General features: G+C 39.9%; 1 protein-coding gene across 1 annotated transcript in view; it reads left to right on the top strand.

Annotated features, from left to right (window-relative positions):
• CCDC168 (coiled-coil domain containing 168) overlaps positions 1-22,854 on the top strand; it is a 29,412-nt gene extending 6,558 nt beyond the window's left edge. Inside the window, exon 4 of the mRNA XM_042930071.1 lies at positions 983-22,854. Coding sequence (XP_042786005.1) covers positions 983-22,628 — 21,646 coding nt within the window. The 3' untranslated portion in view covers positions 22,629-22,854. The remainder of the gene's footprint in view (positions 1-982) is intronic.
• The last annotated feature ends 227 nt before the right edge of the window (positions 22,855-23,081 follow it).

Genomic DNA, 23,081 nt, shown 5'->3' with positions numbered 1-23,081 from the left:
ACAGACCCTTTCCTCTGCTGTCTTATTTCCAGTTACATTAAATACAGTGTATGACAAGAGTTTATTAATACTGTACTGTAGTCAACATCCATGCGAGTATATAAAATGGCCCCCATGCAGAAAAAGAGTCCATTGAGCCAATAGATAGCAGTGAGACTGTCAGTGATAGTGAAAGTTGTTCTACACAATAACCCTTCTCTTGTTTCCCTCATACTAGCCACGAGGGTTTTCAAAGGTAAGTGCAGGTTAATTTATTTTTTTTATATTTTGTATTTCCTTTATTATTTTCTATTATATTACAGTATTGTAATCATTTTATATGAATATTTTTGGGTTGAAGAATGAATCACTTGAGTTTCCATTATTTCTTAGGGGAAAATTTGCTTTGATATACAAGTGCTTTGGATTACAAGCATGTTTCCAGAACAAATTATGCTCACAAACCAAAGTTTTACTGTAATTTTAACTTGCAACTTTGACTCTTTGCTGTCAAAAGTTGACTTTGAGGGGCACCTGGGTGGCTCAGTTCGTCCAGCTTCCAACTCTTTGTTTCAGCTCAGGTCATGATCTCACAGTTCATGGGATCGAGCCCCGAGTTGGGCTCTGTGTTGACAGTGGAAAGCCCACTTGGGATTCTCTGTCTCTCTCTCTCTCTCTGCCCCTCCCTCACTTGTTCTCTCTCTCTCTCTCAAAATAAATAAATAAATTTTTAAAATAGACTTTGGGATAGGTTTTTGAGGTAAAAATCCCTCATTCTCTGAGAAATGAGAATAATTTACTTCACTTTGTCAGTGGATTGATTTATTCAATGAGTGGAACTAGGTTATGAGTTATTCTGTAATGTGAATAATGACTTTTCAATTCATCTTTATATTGAGCTGTGTTCTTATACTCTATTGAGTTACCTTAAATTAGAAGAGAGTTCTTGTTTGAAATATGTCTTAAATGACAACTCATTTACAAACTGTTTTCTTATATTCAGAGTTGATGAGTTTTCAGTAAGAACAATTACTTCATCACTTAAAACTGAAGACAAGGAAGGTAACTTTGAAGATAGAGTTTCACCAACAGATGAAGTAATATGGTCAGGTACTAGTGAAAGTAAATATCAAGTAAGTTGCTCTAGTGAAAGTCGTATGCCATCTTCACATGGGACTAGCTCATCTTTGTCACTGTTTCACTCAGAAGTAAAGGAATTTTTTCTTAGCCATAGAGGATATGAAAAGTTTTATATCGAACACGAAACAGCACAATTTTCATCAAGGAAATTATTTGCAATATTGAAAACCAACAAAAATAAAAATCCAGCATTTTCTTCTGACTTTGACTTTTCAAGACGCTCTAGCATCTCTAGAGAAAGTGAAGGTCTAGATATGGCACCATGTCCTCCTGCCCACTTATTTCTTTCCAGAGACCAAGTCAGACTTCTGGAAGAAACTGTGAGAAATCAAATTCCTTTAAAACCCAAAACTATATTAGAGAGTAAAACTACTTATCCATACTCAAGACCTCAAGAGTCCTTGATTCAAAATCAACATTCTTTTGGAATGCATATTCCTACCCAAGCACAAGATTCTTTTCCAGTACAAAATGCTATTCAGAATCAAGGTTTTTATGAAGCCAGATTTACTAGTCAAGCCCAACAATTTGTTAACAACCAAGAATCAGTCAACAGCCAGCCTGATATCATGGCCAGATATTTTGCTCTGCCTCAAGATTTGATTAGGAAGCCATTTTCCAGCAGCACACAAGACTCCTTCCAGACCCAGGTTATGGGCAGAAGCCAACATTTGGTTAATGTCCCACATTCTGTTGAGACTCAACATTCAATCAAGGGCTTAGAGTCTGATAATAAACACTTACATGAGACCCAATATTCTTCTGTTTGGTTTGAAGATTCAAACCAGATTAAACATTTAACGCAGGGGCAAAATGCTATTTTTAAGAATGCCAGATTTCTAGTTTTAACCGTAAGTCCAAATTCATTTGCAGAAGGGATGCTCCAAATAAGGAGTGTAAAGCCAGAGGGCCAGAAACAAATTGCTTCTTCAGAACTAAACCAGTATTCTGTATATAGCTCAGTGCCTCTTTCACTTACCTTTAAAAGGCAGAAAAACTGGAGAAAAGCATTACACGGTAAAAGTAAACTTAGTTGCAAAGTTTCATCTCAAAAGTCGAAGAAACCAACAACTCCATGGGTATTTCAAATGACAGTATGCCACACTTCAAAACCTGGCAAGTTAGGATGCAAGTATAATGCTAAGAAGAAAGAATTACATCCAAGGAAAGGTGTATCAGATATAGCTTTGCATCTTCTTTACTTTTCCAAGCTTGTTCCTCCTTATATTAAGAGGTATTCCAGAAAAAAACTAGTAGAAGTCATGCCAGGTGTAACAGGACGTAGACATTCTCTGCTGAAGCAAAACAAGTCACTAGATGCAGAGAATGTCAGTTGTGTGGGGTCTGTTGAGAAAAGAGGAACCTCAGGCAATGCTAAAAATGTAAAGCAGCATGGCAGAGAAAATGAAGGACAAAAAAACATCTCAGCAAAACTTCCATCCTGGCTAGAAGAGTCTTTCATGGTCAATACTTTTCCATTAAAAGCACCTTGTTCTTTATTAATAGAAACAAACTGGAAGAATAAACAGTCTCTTAAAGACCCAATTACACAAGAAAAAGAAATTGGTATTGCAGAGTTCCATGCCCCCAATAGTAAAAAAACATCTGACCTGCATATTCCAAAGCATGAGGCACCTTTAGAAGAAGCTATATCAGAACCTTGGCAAAAATTTGCTTCCTCTCCTGAAATGGAATCAAACAGAAGAATGAAAACACAGGAAGACCTAAAAAGTACAGAGAATTCCCATCTTCCACTTTCAAATGGAGAGGAGTTACCAACTAATTCGCCAGAAACACAAAGGTGCTTTCCAAACAGAAATATACAAAAGGAAAAAGATTTTCTGGAAATTGTTCTGGAGACTTCAGAGGTCAATTTGCTCATTTCACTAGGAACTAAAGAGCATAAAAGCAGTGAGCAAGTAGCAAGTGTAAAAACTCAAGAGAGTACAGAAGATACAGTTATGAAGGAAAAGAAACCATTAATCCTTCATGTGACAGAATGTGATGACCCAAGTGAAAGTGAGAGACTGCAATGTAACACGAGAAGCAACATAAATATGCAAGATAAAAGTATATTTGCAACGTTTCACAATACCACTGACACTACCATTTCTGGGCCGCCTGATATGGAAATGCGGAACAGATTAAAAGCCAAGACAGATACATCAACAGCAGGGTTTAGTTATTCAGTGGTAGAGCAAGAGAAATTACCAGATGAAAAGAAAGCATCGGATGCAAAATACATTGAGGAGAGATGTATTAAAAAGCCACAAGAACATGACAGAGAGGAAGAGGAACCAACTTTACAAGAAGCAGTTCCACAGCTGAAACAAGATTTCAGGGTCAGCCTGCAACTAAAGCAGAAGCCTAAATATGTCAGATTTGAAATTAAACAGAGCAGTTCAGGTAGTAGAAAAAACCCAAATAAAGAGCAAGAGGTACAACCACAAACTCTTTCTACAGAAACAATTGTGGGGACTGGTTCATGCCCCACAATGGATCCATTTCAAGTTCAGGTAAAGCAAATCACGGACAGACCTACAGGCAGAGAGACTGCAGATGCGAAGAATCCTCTTACAGTGCTAGAGAACTCACCAGTGGGTGGTGTTTTAACTGATACAACAGAACGTGATGTCCTATTTGGTGGAAGCCCCAGAAAGATACCAGATGATCATATTGCGGAGGAAAAAGAAGACTTAAAACGAGTTTTCCCTGCAGCTGCCCTGGGGTTGTTCATCATCCGCTCACTTCCTTTATCGTCTTTCAAAAGGCAGAAAATCAGAAGAAAATGGTCAGGAGCAAAAACAGTACTCGGTCCCAAACTTGTCGTTATGAAAGTAAAGAAGCCAGCAAATTTACTGATGCCTAATATCAGTAGGAATGGTATACCAAGTCTTAGGAGAAGATTGAGAGGCAATTTTAAAATCATAACTAAACAGATACTGCAAGATAAAATTGTGTCTGATGTGCTTGTGAATGTTACTTACCCCCACATGTCTACTGTGCCTCGTATTAGAACGCACAGCAGACTCAATGCGGAGAATCCCGGCCATACCAAGCCAAACCAAGAGGAATCAGAGGATGAAAGGGAAGAAAAGCATTCCAATTTTATTAATAAAGGAAATGACTCTGGAAACACACTAGAAGAAGCTAAATTGCAAGATGAAGTGAGAGGGGACGAAGCAGCTCGACCAGAAGCAGTCCTTCATGGTCCCTGGCACCTCAGATTGAATGCAAATCCCGAGAAGGAGTTCAAAACAGAGGAAGAAATGCCTCAACCAGTTACATCCGGAGAAAGTCTTGTGGAGTCTGTTTACACCCCAATAATGGATCTATTTCATGTTGAGAATATGAAGAAAAGCCTAGCAACACAAGCAGACTTAAAACGCACTGCAGATGCGGAGATACCTCTTCCGACATCAGGAAAATCAGTGATTGGAGACCCTTTAAACCAAACAAGAGAAAGTGATGTTTTAGATTATGGAAATGATACAAGGGAAATGGGTTACTTTTTTGCAGACACAAAGGCAGAACTACCAAAAGATTTACCAGCAATGTATTCAGAGACTTTTAATTGCCACATGCCTGTTTTAACTCACTCAAAAGTGAATAAAAACAGAGTACGATTCTCACACATAGAATGTCCAGTGAAGCCCAAGTCTGTACCAACGAATACAGTGAAGCCGTCAGTTTCACAAGTATTTAATAGCACAGGTCATAGAAAGAAATTGGACTCCGAGGCGAAGGCCAAGTTGGAGAAGATCAACCAAGCTAATGGATTGGTATATGACTTTATAAGTAGCCTTTTTTCTCCTATGCATAGCAGATTACAAGGAGAGACAAACAGCTTCTGTCACGCTCAGTTAAAGCAAGGGCAATTAGCAGAGGAAGTGAGACCACGGTATGTTGATTTCTTTGATAAGTGTAGTGCATTCCATGACCAAGAAGAAAAAGTGAAAGACAGAGAGGAAGTGGAGCAGAAAACATTGCTAGAGGCAGCTTCGCAGCATACCCAGCGTCTCTGGCCCGATGCATGTCAAGGGAAGGAGACCCACCTTGATGAACAGTACACAGCACTGGGCAGTTTAACACAGGAGCAAGATGCTCAGCACCAAACATGGTTTGCACAAACTGCCTTGCAGACTAGCCTCCAGATGGCTCCTAGAGAAGGCGAGGAACTCGAGAAACCCAGCCAAACAGAACATGCCATAACAGCCCCTATGGGTGCCGAGAGTCCACCTCCCAAAGCAGAGAAGTCATCATTTGATAACATTTTCAACACCATGACAGAGTGTGACTTACCATCTGGTGGAAACCCGAAAAGGGTACTAGATTCTCACTTTGTGGAAAACAATTCAGAGTTACCAAAAGATTTGCAAGTGACGTGCCTGCATTCTTCTGGTTCTGTTGAGCCCTTTGTTTCTAAATCTGAAAGAAAGGAAAACACATTAGAATTAGCAAGGAAGCAAATAACAGCAAATCACAGATATAGAACTATTAGGGGAAAAAAGCCATCAGCTTCACATATGCTTAATGGCACGCAGAGCAAGGGACTGCAGTGCAATTTTAAAACAAAAAGGAAAAAGCCACAACAAAATAAAAACGCAGCAGATGCATTTCTCAATATCATTCAGTCCCGGGTGCCTATTTTGCCCAACACCAAAATGAGTAGTGGGTTAAATGTAGAGACAGATATGCAGAGGGTAACAGGGCTTGATTATATGCAGCTAATGCAAGAGAAATTGCTAAATGGAGGAAAAGTATGTTGCCCGGATCATATTGTGAGTACCTTATCCAACAGTATGAAAGATGGGAAAGAGGAGGAAGGAAAACATGAAGTGTCACCAGCTCCAGAGAATAGCCAAAGCTTCATATTCAATGCGTATCAGAAGGAGAATTTTGACCTTGTCCAATCAGATGAGGAGCTGAAACAACCACGAAGTCGCAATCTTCAGGTACAACCACAAATGCATGGTACACAAACTGTTTTAAGTTATGCTTCATGCCCCATACTGGATCAGCTTCAATTTGGAGAGCTAGAGAGTTACGCTGGGTTTTCACCTCCTAAGTCAGAGGAAGTGAAGAATGATGAGATCGTTTTTTCTGCAAGAGAACATGGTGTCCCATCTGACGCAAATCACCAAAAGGAACAGGCTGGTGGTGTTGAAAAGAAAGACACAGTGACTTTTGATTTCTGCCTACCTGCTTTATCTACACCCCAGAGAAACTTCAAATATTCAGACAAGAAAACCTCAGTGAATACCAAATATGGACTTTTAAAGGCAAAGAAACGGTCAGTTTCAAACATATTCAATATCAAGGGTGCTGTTAGCCCAAACCATAGAAAAGAATTGGGATGTAACCCTACAACCAAAATGAAAGAGGTGCATCACGGAGAAAAAATGGCAGCTAAAATGTATTCTTTCATGACTATTACACCTGACATTAATACGTATAACAAGATAGAAAGAGAAAAAGACATGTTAGGAGAAAGAAGTCTCAGGGCTAAACAGGTAAAGCAAGCAACATCACCACTAGAAGGGAATATTACTTCAGATGACACCAAAGAAAACAGTGTTCAAGATGAGGAGGAAGAAACCGGTGACCAGGAGATATTAAAAGTAATTTCACAGCACAGCACACATTTCAAATTCTGTTCAGGCCAGAGGGAGGAGCTTGACCTTCATCAATCAGAAAACCAAAGAAGTGGGAAAATTCTCTTTGTTATAGAACAAGACATCCCACAACAAATGCAGCCTACAGATTCCATGCTGGGAGAGAAGCCAAATAAAAGCCACCATCCACAAAATGGTGCAATATGTATAGCAAGTTCAAAGCTTCCTCCTCTAAAGTCAAAGGACTCACTAATTGGTCAAGTTTTAGTGGATACAGTGAAGGGTGGTGTCCCAAGTGTTGGGAGCCATATGGGGGAACTGTACCATCATGGTAAAGAGGAAAATGCAGAGTTTAAAAAAAATCTAGAAGCAACTGTCCTGGAGTATTTGGAGGTCTCCAGGCCTGATCTGTCTGAATCGAAAAGGCAGAGAAAGACATTTACATGTAGAGCCTTAAAAAATCAAATGAGTCCCAAATGTGTAATTATGAAGGCAAGGAAAACGCCAATTTCAACAATATTTAGTATCTCAGGGAATGGTTGTCTAAAAAACTTACCTCCAAAGACCCTGAAATCACAGAACATTGACTTTTTAATTCATACAAAGTGCTCTGGGGTACCGGAAGATCTTATTGCAGAGAAAAAAGAAGGATTAGCACAAGAATTTCCAGCAACGATTCTGGAGTCTTTGGATTTAGCCACACTTGCTTTACCTGCATTGAAAAGAAGGAGAAACCATTTAAAATATATAGAGAAGAGAAAGAAAATGAGTCTCAAATGGGTAACTTTGAAGACAAAAAAGCCACCAATTTCCCAGACACTTCGCATCACAAAACGTGGTATTCCAAGCCATAGAAGACAATACAAATGCAACTTCAGTATCATGATGAAACAAGGTAAATCTGTGGCAGACAAAACCCTAAATGCCGTCTCCTTTCCCATGCCTGTTTCACTTGACATGAAAATGCATAACAGAATAAAAGCAGAGTCAGATGTGTTGTGGACAATGAGATTTAGTCACGAACGGCAACAGCAAGAGCTGTCACCAGATGGAGAGAGAGCCAGCGGGGCCTTTTCCAGTGACAAGAGGGGCTGTGCCTCCAGGGGCATGAAGGAGGTCAAAGGCCAACGTGAAGAAGCAGCCCCACGGAGTTCTCAGCACTTCAGTTCCATCACTGGTAAAATGGAGGAGCCTCGCTGTGTGAGATCAGAACTAGAACTGGAGAATTCAGCAAGGAAAAAAATCCCAGAACCACTTAACACAACTCAGGAGCAGCAGCAACAAACACTTTTCACACAAAGCGTGTTGCATTGTGTTTCCTGCACTATCTTGAATTCACTTCCAGTTGAGAAGCTACCAAAAAGAACGAAAGCACAGAAAGGCTTGAAATATGCAAAGAGCCCAAAGCTTTTATCTCCGGACCTAGGGAAATCTGTTCGTGAACCTTTAATTATTACAACACAGAGTGACATCCCATCTGAAAGAGGCCCTAGAAAGGAACTTGCTAGATCTATTCCAGAAGGGAAGAGAAGATTGCAAAAGGATTTACAAGGGAGAACCTTGAAGTTTTTGGATTTCTCCACTCCAGCTTCATCTGATTTTAGAGGGTGGAGAAAGACACCACAAATCCCCAAATCTAGAACGGGGAAAGCACAGATGGCATCAATTTTAAAGACGATCCACATCGCTAGCTCTGCAGCTCTTAGCCATGGAAAGGAACAGGACTGCATCTTGGAAAACATGGCCCCAGAAATATCTCAAGGTATGTCAGATATATTTACGAATACCTACATTTCACATACACCCGTTTCACCTGCCATCAAAACGCATCAAAAAATAAAAGCAAAGAAAGACCCATTAAGGAATAAAAGCAGTATTTCACAGCTAGAACAACATGAAGGGGAAAAACTGTGTCCATATTCCTCTAATAATGGGAGCAACTCAAGCAGCACATCAGAATCAAGATGGCAAAGTGGGAAAGAAAGAGAGGGTGTTGGAGTTTTATTCGAGGCAGGTCTACATTTCCTGTGTAGTACAGGAAGGAGAAAAGATCAAAATATGTTTATTACAGAGCAGGAAGTACAGCGACAGACAGTGGTTTCAGAAAATAAATTGGAGTCTACTTGTCCTCCTCTGATTCCACTTCACATTCAAGAGCTGAGGAAGAACATCCCGCCACAAAAAGACATACCACATAGACTCGGTCAAAAGATTCCATGTCCAAAATCAGGGACAGCACTGTTGGACTACTTTTCAACTGATGGAGCAGAGTGTAGTGCCAAATCTGATGCGAGCCCTGCAAGGAAGCTGGATGTTCACATGGCAGTTTCCCTACGACCTGAAGACAAGGGGGAAGGCATAAAAACTCACAAAGTAGTGAAGCACAGAGTTGATCAAAATATTCCGCCTACCAAATCGGGAAACTCAGTGCTTGGAGATCCTGGTGATGGAAGCTCTAGGAGGAAAATGAGTGGTCGCATTGCCAGAAAACATAGAGAGTTGCACAGAGATTTACTAACAACGTCCACAACATCCGTTTTCTCTGACTCTATAAGGCAGGAAAAGGTATTAAAGTTTCCAGGAAGGAAAAATCCCACGGGTCCCAAATGTGTAACCATGAAGGCAAAGAAGCCGCTTTGTTCACAGATGCTTCATATCACTAAGCATGATAATCTCTACTGTAGAAAGGAACAGGACTGCAACTTAAAATCTTCAATAAAAGACAAGCAACAAAATAAAAGTATAGCTAATGCATTTTTGTCTCCCGCACCTGTTTCAGCTGATAACAAAATAGATATCGAAATGCAGAGCACATCAAAAGCAGAGATAGATCAACTAAGAGTAAATCTGCACAGCCATATCCCTGCAAAGCGAAGGAAATCAACATGTGATAGGGAAGCATGGAACCAGGCCAGCTCAACTGATATGCAAAACAGATCAAGCAAGACAATGAAAATGAATGTGCAACATGAAAAGGAAGAGGAAAATATCCAAAGAATGTTATTGGATTCAGTTCCACACTGTGGGCAACACCGCCGCTTCAGCGCCGATCAAATGAAAAATCCTGGTTCTTCCCAATCAACATCTGAACTGAATAATTCAGAAGTCAGAAGGACTTGGAATTTGCCTTGGACAGCACAAAAGATGAGACAAGAAGAATGCTTTAGAGAAACCGTTTCGGGGCCTGTTTCTAGACACATGATGACTTTTCTTCAAGTTGAAACAGAGAAAAAAGGTCTTTCTACTCAAGAAGGAATAAAATGTATGGAACGTGTAAAGACTCCATTGCCAAAAGCAAGGAAATCAGAGACCGCTTCAATACAATGTGGCACTCTATGGGATGGAAATCCTAGGAGACATTGGGATAGCCCTATCTCGGGGAAGAAGGCATGGAATCAAAATGACTTAGTGAGAACAGTCTTAAAACCTTCAGATTTTTCCAGCCTTGATTCATCGGTACCCAAAAGCCAGAGCTATGCATTGGAGTTTGTAAGCAAGAGAAGTATAGTAAGTTCCAAGCATGTAACTTTGAAGGCAAAGAAACGACCAAGTTCACAATTGCTTAATACCACAAGGTGTATTACAGGAAGCCATAGAAAGAAAAAGGGGTGCACATTTCAGTACAAGATGAAAGGGAGACAGTGGATTGAAAGTGTTGTAGAGGCGTCACTCCCTGCTGCTGAGGGAACTGAGATTCCACCATCCAAGACAGTGACTGATAAACACTCATTCGATACAATAGCAAGGAGCACCATATATAACAGAACACTTCACAAAAATCTTCGTGGTCATATTACAGAAGAAAAGGCAGAGTTAGGGGAAAACTCTGCCACAACTTTCTTGGGGCCTTTAGATTTCTTCACACCTATTTTATCTGACCCTGAAAGCCAGAAAAACACAGTACAGTTATTAGAAGAGAAAATCACCTTGAATATCAACTGTTCAACTATGAAGAAAAAGGAGCTGGCAATTTCACAAATACTTAAGATCAGAAGGCAGTTTACCACAAAATACAGGAATAAACCTGGATCCAATTTAAAAACGAAAATGAAACAGATGAGGCAGGATAAAAATGTGGCTAATACATTTCCAAATACCATTGACTTCACACCGGATACCCCTGACCTTAGAAGGCAGAGCAGATTGAAAACAGGGATTGACAGAGGATCACAGTTCCGTCACACACAGCCAACACATACAGAGCTGCCAACCGAAGGGCTAGTGATTTCACAACCGCTTCATGCTACCAGTCGTGCTGCTTTAAGCAATAATGAGCGACAGGAAAAGAAGATAGGCACGAAGAGAGAGAAAACTGTATTACGTGTGGACCTCAAATCCGTATATGATTCCATGCCTATTTTTTCACACATAAAAATGGAGCCATCACCTAGTACCTGGGGTATCTCTGAAGAGTCTTCTGAAAAGGGAAATGCCCTAAACAAAGCAAATGCTAGCTCTGCTTATGCCTGCACACCTGTGTATCTTCAAATTGTAAAACATAAAGCTATGGCAAAAACAGCAGATGTAAAAAACAGTATGCATACCAAACGGATAAAATTGAAAGCAAAGAAGCTACCTGTTTCCCAGCTGTGTCATACTATAGGATGTAGGACCAGAAGAAACAAAAAGGAACAGACATGTAACATGAAGAAGCAGAAGAGGGAGTTCTGGCAAGATAAAACTGTAACAGATGTACTTCTGAGCACTATTTGTGATTCTGGATCTGTTCCATCTCAAATTAAACAGTTTACAGAAGTAAAAAGGGAGAAAGACAGGCCAAGAAAGCCCCTTTACACTTCTCCCCAGCGAAAGCTAGAGAAACCACTAAGCCAAAGAAAAATGTCATCTTCAGAGTCCACTGATATTAAGAATACTATATCAAGAAATATCAAAACACTGAAACAATACATTAGAGCACAAAAAGAAAATCGCCAAACTCTTTTACTAGACATTCTCCCTCAATATAGAGATCAGTTAGTGATTGGCCAACAAGTGACGAAGGAGCTTGACCCCGTGAAAATAGGAGTAACGTTGGAAAGAGAAGTATACCCTGGTCTATCTTCCCAGAAGAGGGATATTGATTACCCTAGGTTCGATGCCCCAAGAGTTAGAAAACTTACAGGATGTGAATTTCTTGTTGCACAAAGAGTGAAGGAAGAAGACATAGACATGGTTGAACGTTTGGTTTCAATTCCATCGGGGAAACAAGTATCAGAGAAAACCGATGCTTCATTAAGTTCAAAAGGACAGAATATATTTCTTACAGAGTTGAATGCTTCTCAACAGAAGACTTGCAAGGAGCAAGAATTGCCAAAACAAGGAAGTGTTTCAGTGACAAATCTGGGGTCTGTTGCCTACCCCATTATGGAAACTTCTCGTTTGGAAAACACAGGAAAGGTAGCTGAGGAAGAGATGTACACCAGCAAAAAAAATATTTCACATCTATTGGGAAGAGAAGATATAGAAGAAACTGATATCTTCCAAGGCTCAAAAGGACAGAAGTTTCTTTACACCAATCTGGTGGCCCAGCAAAATATATCTGCAGTGCAGAAAGGAGAGGTGGAGCCAGATGACATTCCTGACAGTACTGTGGATTCTGTATCTTGTCCAAATAGGGATAATCATTTCCAGATAACACAGGTGGTAAATACAAGGAAGGAAGATGTAAGCATTCCTATAAATTTATATGTAAATCCATGGAGAAAAGAGCAATCACAGGTAACTGACAGTCCATTGAGATTAAATGAAAATAAAATGATTTTTTCTGAAAAACTGAAGGCGAAGCAACTACATAGGTCTAACCAGAATAAAGAAAATATTCTGGAATCCATTTCTTCACGCATAGTGCATCAACTCCATAATAATAAGCTAATGAAAAATGTCTCAGCAAAAGGAAGGAGTTCAAAAGTTTTGAGTTCAGTGGTAGACGAAGCATCAAATAAAGCAGATACTCCAGTAGACCAACCTCCATGCTCAGAAGGAGTTGACTTGCACAACAGGAGAAGAAAAGAACCTCAAAAAGCAAGTACATGCAAGGCTCTTCCAACATCTGTTTCTTATTCCTTGACAGATGTCCTTCAGATGAAATTGCCGTGTGTAAAGGAAGTATTAAAGGCACCAATGTACCACACTTCAAATACAGAAGGAATTGGCTTGCCTGTTGAGGGAAAAGAAGAAAAGCAACCAGAATGTATACACCAGATTTCTCCAAAACCTGCTTCTCACTCTTCGAGGGACATATTTCAGAGCAAGATGCCATGTAAAGAGAAGGCATCAAAAGAAGTAGTTAGCACCATGGATTACATTCCAAGTACAGAACAAATTGGCTCGTTCATTACAAGACAAGACAGCAAGGTGCGGATAGGTAAAGGTAAACTATGTATGAAACTGACAAGCTTGTGTGCTTCCTTACCATCTCTACCACATACTGATGTGAATTCAAGAATAGAAGTAGGGCAAGGTAAGTCTGGAATACTAAAGAGCTGCCTTCTACCGCTAAAGTCCCAGGTATCATCAAGTGTCAGGAAAACACTATTTGCAAAGTCAATTAATAGAGATAGTTTAAGCCGTGTAATAGAATCAAAACATTTGCCACAGGGAAAAAAGGAAGATGGAGAAAATATAGTATATGTGAAAGACATCATGGGCCTCAAATGTGTCACTTTTAAAGGAAAGAAAACACCTTTTAAATATATACTGCATGGAAAAGAGCCACAGTGGAATAACAAAGAACAAGAGGAAACGATGCAGAAAGATAAAAATGATCTAGACATGGTTCAGAATAAACACCATGCTTCCTTTCCTTCTTCACCGCACCTGGAATGGATGCCTGGAATAAAGGAGGTCCTCATGCGAGGAATCGCAGGGTTTTGTCTTCCATCACTGACACTCAAGGAATTATCTGATGCAATGGGAGTACGTGAGGAGCCAACTGATGATATTTTAAGCAGTATAAAAAAAGCAAAATATATGCCACGGAGAGATAGAGTAGAAATGGCTTTGGAAGAAATAGTGCAACCCAAAAGAATAGCTTTGAAGGTGAAACAGTCTCCAATCACACAGGAATTACAGTTGAATATCAAAGAAAATGAGAAAAACATGCAGGAACATAAAGATAATCAAGTTGGGATTCGGAACACATCTTGTATTTCCATCTCTTTTCCATCTTACTCAGAAGTGGACATAAGAATAACAGGGAAAGAAACCAGGCTAATAAAAAGAAGGTCCTCTTTTCTACAACCAGAACTCCAGGAATCATCAGATATAGAAAAAATAGCATACAAAGAGTCTGTTTATGGTGATATCTCAAGCAGCATAAATAAAGCCAAAGAACATATAATGCAGGAAGAAGAGGAGAGAGTAAAAAAGGAAGAAGTCATACCTTTCAGGGAAAAGAAATCACCAATTTCACAGGAAACCCAGCTGGATATTGAAGAGCAAGAGACAAAGGTACAAAAAATTAAAGATGAGCCAAATGTCCTTGTGAGCAATACCAGCCCTTGCATAATTGCTCCTTCTCATTTAAAGTTGGGTACAAGAATTAAAATAGCAGACTCTCTAACTGAAGTTGCAAGATACTGTATTCCAGAACTATCACACCAGAAGTCATCAGATGCAGTGAAAAAAGCAAATAAAGAGTCCATTGATGACGATGCCACAAGTGATGTACAAGAAGCAAAAGACTATGTGCCACAGAAAGAAGAGAGTGATGTAGAGATATCAGCTGAGAGAGACGTGATGCATCCAAAAGATAAAGATTTAAAAAGAAAGCAAGCACTTTCACAGGACATACCACCGGATCTTAAAGAGCAGGTGAACGTGGATCCGGAAAGTGAAGAGCAGGGGAGAATGGAGGGAGGAGGTAAAGGTGAACGGGAAGTGGTTCTGCCAACACATGGGGCTTCTGAATCTTCTCTAAGTCACCATGAATTGGACACAAGAATAGAAGGAGAGGAAGACAGCCAAGGAATAACAAGACCTGCTGTTTCACAACTACAGTTACAGAAATCATTTGAGGCAGGGAAAACAGCATATACAAAGTCAACTGGGGATGATATCTCAAAGGATCTAAGAGTAGTGCAAGAGTATGAGCCAGAGAAAGGAGAAGATGGAAGAAAAATAGTAAATATGAAATATCTAATGTATCCCAAAGGCACAACTTCCAAGGAAAAGGTATTACCACTCCCACATGTACTCTATACCTCTGGGAGCTGTGGCTCCCAAATTGTAGAAGTACAGACAAACATGAAGGAAAAATTAGGAAACCTACAGGAAAGAAGCAAACTAGATAAGCTTCTGACAAGAACTTCTCTACTTCCATTTAAGTTAAACAAAGGTATAGGAGGCAAGGAAGAGAAAGAAGGAGTAACAAGACCCTCTCTTCCACCCTCATGGCACAAGGAATCATCACATGCCGAGGAATTAAAATATACAGTACCACCTTTGAATGGCATCACAAGCAGTTCAAAAAGAACAGAATACATGACACAGACAGAAGAGGAGAAAGCAAATAATTTTGAGGAAGACATAATGCACCCCAGGTACATAGCTTTGAGGGCAAAGAAATCACCCCTTTTCCTTATACTCAAAACAAAGAAACTGCAAGTCAACATCAAAGAACAAGGGGAAGTGGGACAAGAAGATAACGAGGACACTGTTGTGCTTCTGAGCAGAATTCATCCTTTCATCACTTCTTCAACTCATCTTAAGTGGGACACAATAAAAGATGAGGAGGGTGAGCCAGGAATAATAAGAAATGATGTGCCACATCTTGAGCTCCAAGAATCATTGCCTTCAGGGAGAATGGCACCTACAGAGTCATCTGATAGCCATGTGATAAAAGAAGAACAACACCCACGACAGGAAGAAAGGAACAGAGTACAAACAGAAGCCACAGATGGCTCAATGCGGCCCAGTGGCACAGATTGTAAGGCAAAGATATCACCACCTCCTCCTGTGTTCAGGGTTACTGAGCACAGTGCTTTGAACAACAGAAAGGAACCACAGTGGAGCATGATGGAGAAAGTAGAACAAGAGCAGCAAAGAACAGGTGACCCTGATGTGGCTCAGACAAAAACTCCTCCTTCCACACCTTCCCCACCTCACCACAGTTTGGACACAAGAACCAAAGAAAACAAGGACTCACTTGCAATGATAGGATGCTCTCCTTCACAATTGCTGTGCCCTGAGTCATCAGATGCAGGAAAACCCAGACATGCAGATTCCAGTGAGGGCATTGGCTCATTCGATGTAATGATAAAAATTAATCAGCCTATGCCATATACAAAGGTAAAGAACAGAGTAAAAATAAAAGATGGGGAAGGTAGAAGATTCCCAAAAATAATCACTTTGAGAGCAGAGATATCTTCACTTCTACATCTATCCAGTAGAAAGAGACTACCTTTGTATATTAAAGAGCAAGGGAAAGAAGTGCAAGAAGGCAAAAGTGAACCAGAAATGGTTCTGAAGGAAGCCTGTGCCTCCTTGCCTTCTCCATCTTACCTGAAATGGGACAGGCAAATGAATGAAAAGGAAGACACATTAGAAAAAACACACTTCACTTTTCCACCATCAAAGATTCAGGATCCATCCAATTCAGGCAAAGAAGCATATACTAAGTCATTTTATGGTGAGCTAAAAGAGAAGGATAGACTCAAAATAGTTATTGAAGACAAAATGGCCCCAAGATGTATGGCTCTGAAGGCAAAGGAAGTACCCCTTTCACATATACTAGATACCAAAAAATTGCAGTGGAAAATGAAAGAGCAAGAGAGAAAGATGCAGAAAAAGAAAAATGACCTCGTTGAAAATCTGGGAAACATCTGTACTTCTTTACTGACTCTACCATATCTTAAATTTGGCAAAACAGAAGGAGAGGGGTACATGATAAGAATTACAAATGTGCCTCTCCCACAACTACAGTCCAAGGAATCACTAGATGCAGTGAAAACAGCATATGCAGAAACAACTGATGGAGAACTTTCAAATGATGTAAAAGAATTAAAAGAACACACGTTACAGAAAGAAGTGAGAGATGGAGAGAAAAACATGGAGATGAATAGTACAGTGGCTCCCAGTGATAGGCATTTAAAAGAAAAGAGATCACCTATTTTACTTAGATACAATCTAAGTGACCATCCGTGGAAAACTAAAGACCAAGAGGGAATGGCTCAGGAAGGTCAGCGTGAGCCAGGTGGTACAATACCAACTAAGACTTGTACTTGTACTTGTAGATCTTCCCTACTTCACCTTTACAAGAATCCCAGATGTGAGAAAAAGAGAATGGCCATATTAACAAGATCCTCTCTTTCCCCAGTCAACTTCCAGGAATCATCAGATTCTGAAGATGTGGAAAGTGTAGAGCCAACTGCTAGAGATATTTTAATCAGTCCACAAAAAGGAAAAGATCAGATGCCCCAGAACAAGGAGGGGGATGGAGTAGAAACAGTAAACCTCATGTTCCCCAAACATCAAGAAAAGAAGATACAAGGAAGTAAAGATGAACCAGGTGTGGTTCTGGCCAACACTTCCTCTCCATCTTCGTCTCCCCCTCTCCTCCAATTGGATAAAGAAATACAGGTAGATGATGAAATGTTAGTAGCTACAAGGTCTGTTGTGCAGAGAGTATCAAATGCCAGAGAAATAGTACATACAGAAGGAATTGGTGGTGATGTCTTGCAAGATAGTCAAAATGCGAAACAATGTATGCCTCAGGAAGAGGAGCAGGACAGAGAAAAAACAAATATGAAAAGTATGGCGCATATCACAGATATAATCTTGAAGTCAAAGAAATCACCTCCTTCACGTATGCTCCATAGAACAGAATTGCATCTAATCATTGGAGGGCAAGAACCAAAGAAACATGAAGGTCAAGGTAAACCACCCTGTACAGTGCTCAGAAAAATTTATGTTTCCAAACATTCAGCCAACCCTACATTAGATAAAGGTACACAAGTAAATGAAAAAATGCTTGGAATTAGAAGACCCTCTCTACTTCCATGCATGCTTTCAGCATTATCAGGTGCAGGGGCAATTCGTGATGTAAGAGAAAGAAAACAACGTATGTCACAGAAAGAAAAAAAGTATGAAGTGAAAACAGTTGATATGAGGATTAGGATGCAGCGCAAAGAGGCCAGGATTTCATCAATTTCCCATATCTTTAACACAAAGGAATTTGTGTTGAATATTAAAGAACAAAAGGAAAATATGTGCAAAGGTAAAGATGAGCTACCTATAGTTCTGACAAGGACTTTTCTTTCCATCCCATCAGCACCTGCCCTTTATCTAGACTCAGGGAACAAAATAGACAAAGATGTACCAGGAGCTACAGGATCCTCTCCTCTCCAGCAAAATCTCCAGGAATCATCAGATACCCAGAAAACAGCAATTACAGAGGTAGTTGCTGGTGATAGTGAAATCGTTGTGAAGAAAGTCAAACACTCTGTGCCACAAGAAGAGACAGTGCAACAGTGGACATCCAACTTCACGGTCAGTGTACAGCAAAGGAATGAACCTCCACGAGTCAAATCTGAAGGAGACTTGAGTCTGTTAGTTTTAAATTCACAGCATGAGGACATTTATTTAACAGGATTTCATACCATAAGTGGGAAAAGGCTGGAATATTTCTTTACAGGGCAAGAGGCTCTACCAGAAAAATACAAAACAGAAACTTTTACTACGTTTCTTTCCTACCCCACAATGGATCCAGCTAAGATGGCCAACCTGAAGAAAGAAACTGAAATAATGGATGATTTAAACCATGAAAGGAGTCCTAAGAGTTTAGTTTCACCACCAAGGAAAATATCCAAGGAAATATATGTCACATTTGGTACCCCTGTATGTGCAAAAGGATTTTCTGTTTCAGAGCAAGATGCCCCCCAACAAAAAACGTTATCCAAGGCATCTCCAGGATCTGGAAATTCATACACATCTGATAAGCCAGAGAAAGAGGTACAAAATCATGATAAAATGAGCAAAATGCCCTCTTCCAAAGCATTAGCCCTACAGACAAAGGGATCGCTTGAGAAAATGAATATCACAGAGTCAGATACTCCCCCAATTATAGAAGAACAAGAGATTGTTGTGAAAAAGCAAGTGGTGTTACAGTCTGAAAGGGGACATAAGACCTGCCTGGATTCCAGCCTTTCTCTTAAACTCCCACTTAAAGATGGAAGGCAGAAGACGCAATTGGAAACAGATGTATGCAAGCAAACTATGGTGTACCCCAGAATACAAATACTACCAGGAACACATGTGGATATTACAGTGTTTGATACCCTCAGAGGGAAAAAAGAGCAGGCATTGCTGGTGCCAGAACAAAAGGAATGCATTCTAGAATCATGTCAGAAGCCTCTTCCCTCCCACTGGACTTTTCCAGTTCAATCTGAAGATCTGGAAGGAAAAAATAAAATGGACACCAGTACTATTATAAATCTGGAGCAAAAAACATTAGAACTGGAAGAAGGGGAATTAAAAATAGACACAAACATAGCTATCTGTCTGGAAAAGGACAAAACAGAAATGCACAAACACATCATTGTCAGTCTAGAGGAGAACTTAAAAAGGGACACAAATAATGTTGTAAATGGGAGCACTCCATCTCCAAAGGCAGAGGAGTCTCAAATTAACACTCAGGTGATCACTCGTATAGGAAACAGCTGCCCAATCAAGCAAAAACATAAAAAGGACCTAGAAGTCCCTGGTGCAAAACAAAATATTCAGCCACGAAAAATGTTTCAAAAACATATTCTGGATTCATTTTATGCCTACATTCCTCTTTCTCTCAAGTTTGAAGGCCAGAAAGGCAGATTAACAATAGCAGATTTGAAGAGAGAACTGAGCCCCAAATATTTAACTATGAAAATCCAAAATCACCCAATTTCACAGATTCTTAATAACACAGGACGTGGTATTCCAAGCAATAGAAAGAAATTAGAGTATGACTTCAGCGGACCAAAGAAAACAGTTTTGTGGCGTGAAGATACTTCAGGAATATGTATCAGAAGTCTTTCTATTTCCACGGTGAATTCATCTCAGACTGAAGAAACAGCAGAATCTGAGACAAACCTAGAAAGAGAAAAGATACTCTGTCTTTCTGAATTCCAACAGAAATCACCAAGCACTAGTGACATTAAGAGGAACAGTTCAAGCATCATAAAAGAAGGGTGTCCTCCCTTCTCCCCACTGTCAAAATCAGAAACAAACCTCAGCCGTGAAGCAAAGGAAAACATTTTGATTCCACAAACAAAAGAAGAAAACGTTGTTCCGGGGCCTGATAGCTCAAGGATCATAAAGGAACCCTACTTGCTTATGACTGAGGAAGAAGAAAAGGCACCAAAACCCATTCTGACGCCCACAGAGTGTCCACTCATGTCTGATGATCCAAAGGACAGTGTAGAAACCCACATGGAAAGTACCCTAAGCATGAATATTTCCCCCCCAGGAGTAGAAGAAACACAATATGGGGCTGAGCTACTCGATATCATGGGGTGTGCCTCGCCACCAGAACAGGGGGATCAGAGTGAACCTATCCAGGACACAACGACACCAAAGGTCCAGCAACAAAAAACTTTTCCAGGAAGTGGGCCTGTACCATCCCAAGTTAAAAGTAATGAAATAAAAGTAGTGGCAGAAAGGACAAGTGCTGAAAGTTTACTTCCTCTTTATGAAGCAGTTAAAAATATCTTGGAATCCCAGATAAAAAACATGATTCAGGACAAAATTTGTGAGGATATACTGGAAAAAATAAAAGCTCATAAGCCTGATGCTTGGAAGTCACCATCTTTTGCAGGAAGTCCAGATACAACATCCACAACAAAACCTCCCACATTGCAGCCAAAACTCATTTTGGAACGTCTTCTTCCCAAAGAAAACAATAAGCTCACTAATCATTTAGAGTCAAAGGCGTTTGAAATAAGACTGAATCTGATACCAGAGATAGCAAAAAAATCTTTCCACAAGTTCAACTTTTATCTAAAACAGTCTATTTCAGAACATAACAGTTGGAGGCTATATCCAAGACATAAAAAAATGTGCTTTTTGTCTCTAGAAGGGATTGATGGTACAGAACCTAATTTAAATCAGAAATACCCCAAGGATTCACCTCCTGTCCGCTGTATGAAGACATTGATTGTCAATGTTTCAAGTGATGGTAAAGAGATCATTGCAAACCGAAAGAGTATTAGAAAGCTAGAAAGTGGAGCATCTTCAGCGACTTCTGCTAATGAGATGCCATTGACTCCTATTCTTCCAAACTACTCAGCAGAAGAAAAAGACAAACTTTTCGTACACTTTTCTATAAAAACATTAGAGATTCAAATGACAGCCTTTCCCAGAATTGTAAGAGAATCCTACACAATGGCCAATGCTCAGAATACAAAGAAACCTTTATCTAAATTTGTTAATTCTGGTACCAAAGTACCAAAACGAAAAAACAAAATTTTGTTACTTTTCAAGGAAAAATCTCTTCATCAAATAGATCTTGATTTGCAATACAAATACCTTCATTTTCTCCTGGGGCTTCCAGTCAAAAGTATGTTCCCTAAACCAAATGCACTTCCCAAACATATCCTGAAGTTAAACACAGTTGCAATTTGTAAAAATAGAGATTACAGGGGAGAAAGCGGTGGTGGTCTTTGCATTGACACAGAACCGTTAGAACACCACATCTCTTCCGAAAAGCAAAGTCCCCATGAAAACTCATCACTGATGAAAAAATTCCTCAAGCCAACCCATGTGTGTGCTTCTAACGCTGATCAACAGGGCACAGCTCAGAAAGATAGTACAGTTCTTTCAGAGTTAAAGTCTCATGTGACTCCAGAAAAAGATAAACAATGTCATGGGTGGTTTCAAGAAACAAATACGTATAAATATTTTGATCCAAAGACTCAGGAAAGTGCTCCCCATTTAGTTGATTCCCATTCAATTCCGATTTCTGAAGATTCTGCTGAGAGTCAGACAAATATTGAGAGTCTGGCCAACTTGGAGGCATGCTCAGCTCTTGAAGTATATGGGAGCAAAGAATGTATGTTCTTAGAAGCAAACCCATATTTAAGTCAGGAATCCCAAAACATTCTGTTTGAATTACAGAAAGGCATTCCTTTGGAAAATCTCTACAAGATGAGAAAAAGCAAAACTAATTTGAAACCATTTTACAGGGAATATTCAGGTTCCCATCATGGTGTCAGAGGCTGTAGAAAACATTCCTCAATTGTGACACCTTCTTATGAATCCCACAAAAGCAGGAAATACGGGTCATCTGACACAACGCCATTTCCTGACTGGTTGTGCTATGGTTCATTAAATACTGTAGACGTTCCATCTAGCTCATCTTCTGTTCCATTCAGTGAAGGGAAGTCTTCATGGTCTGCAGGGCACAGAACCAACTACTCTTTAGTTCCCTTAACGGAATCAAATATCAAATTACATCTTGCAAAAAGCCAAGGCAAACCTTACAGTCATCTTGAAAGCAAAGAAAGAAAGAAGGCAAAGTTGGATTTATTTACAAAGAACAACCTTCATTGGGACTGTGATTACAGTTATACACAGAATAAAGAGAAATTCACAAGAAAGAAAAAAGTATGTAATTATGAGTCAGAAAGATTGAATCATTATGCAAGCAAACCTAAGTTATCATCAAAGCCTCATCGAGAGGATGTCTACTTCCATTCTGAAAGCAAACAAAACCAGCCATTTTTTTATGCCTGTATACCAGCAGATTCGCTGGAGATTATGCCTCAAACCATTCGCTGGACTATTCCCCCAAGAACTTTAAAGAAGACAAACTTCAGAGTTCCTCTGGTGGCAAAGATTTCAAGTTCGTGCAATATATGGACTTCATCCAAAAAGCTCTTGGGGTCTCTCTTGGAGTCCTTCAGTCCAGTTCATCCAAATTGATATAACCATATCTAGATTCATCTGAAGTGGAAAGCTGGTTGTTATTGTGGTGTTCTGTGAAAAATAAAATCAGATAAAGTCAAACGGTCTTTTCATGAAGTGTCTTCTAAACCGATAATGTTTTATTTCTTTGGTAGATTTGCACAACTGTTCTGGACGGATGGGGTGGAAAAGCAGATGACTTTGGGCTTGATCCCATCATGCAGTGGGGTCTCCTTTTAGTTTATGCTGCCTTCCTCATAATCGCACAGGAGAGGACGCTCTCTTCCTATCCCACACCAGTGACTGAGGATGAGTTGAAGGACATGGAGCCTATAAATGAGATTGGGAGAGAATGACCAGAAAGTTGGGACTGCACAGAGGGAGAGAGTTTTTTATATAGCAGTGAGGGTTCAGTAATGTCAGATGTCACGAAATACGGGAGTTAATGCTGATTTTGCGAAGCCAGATTCC

The sequence above is a fragment of the Panthera leo genome, chromosome A1 (genome assembly GCF_018350215.1).
Source record: "Panthera leo isolate Ple1 chromosome A1, P.leo_Ple1_pat1.1, whole genome shotgun sequence".
NCBI classification, from domain to species: domain Eukaryota; kingdom Metazoa; phylum Chordata; class Mammalia; order Carnivora; family Felidae; genus Panthera; species Panthera leo.
This window is presented reverse-complemented; position numbering and strand designations above follow the sequence as displayed.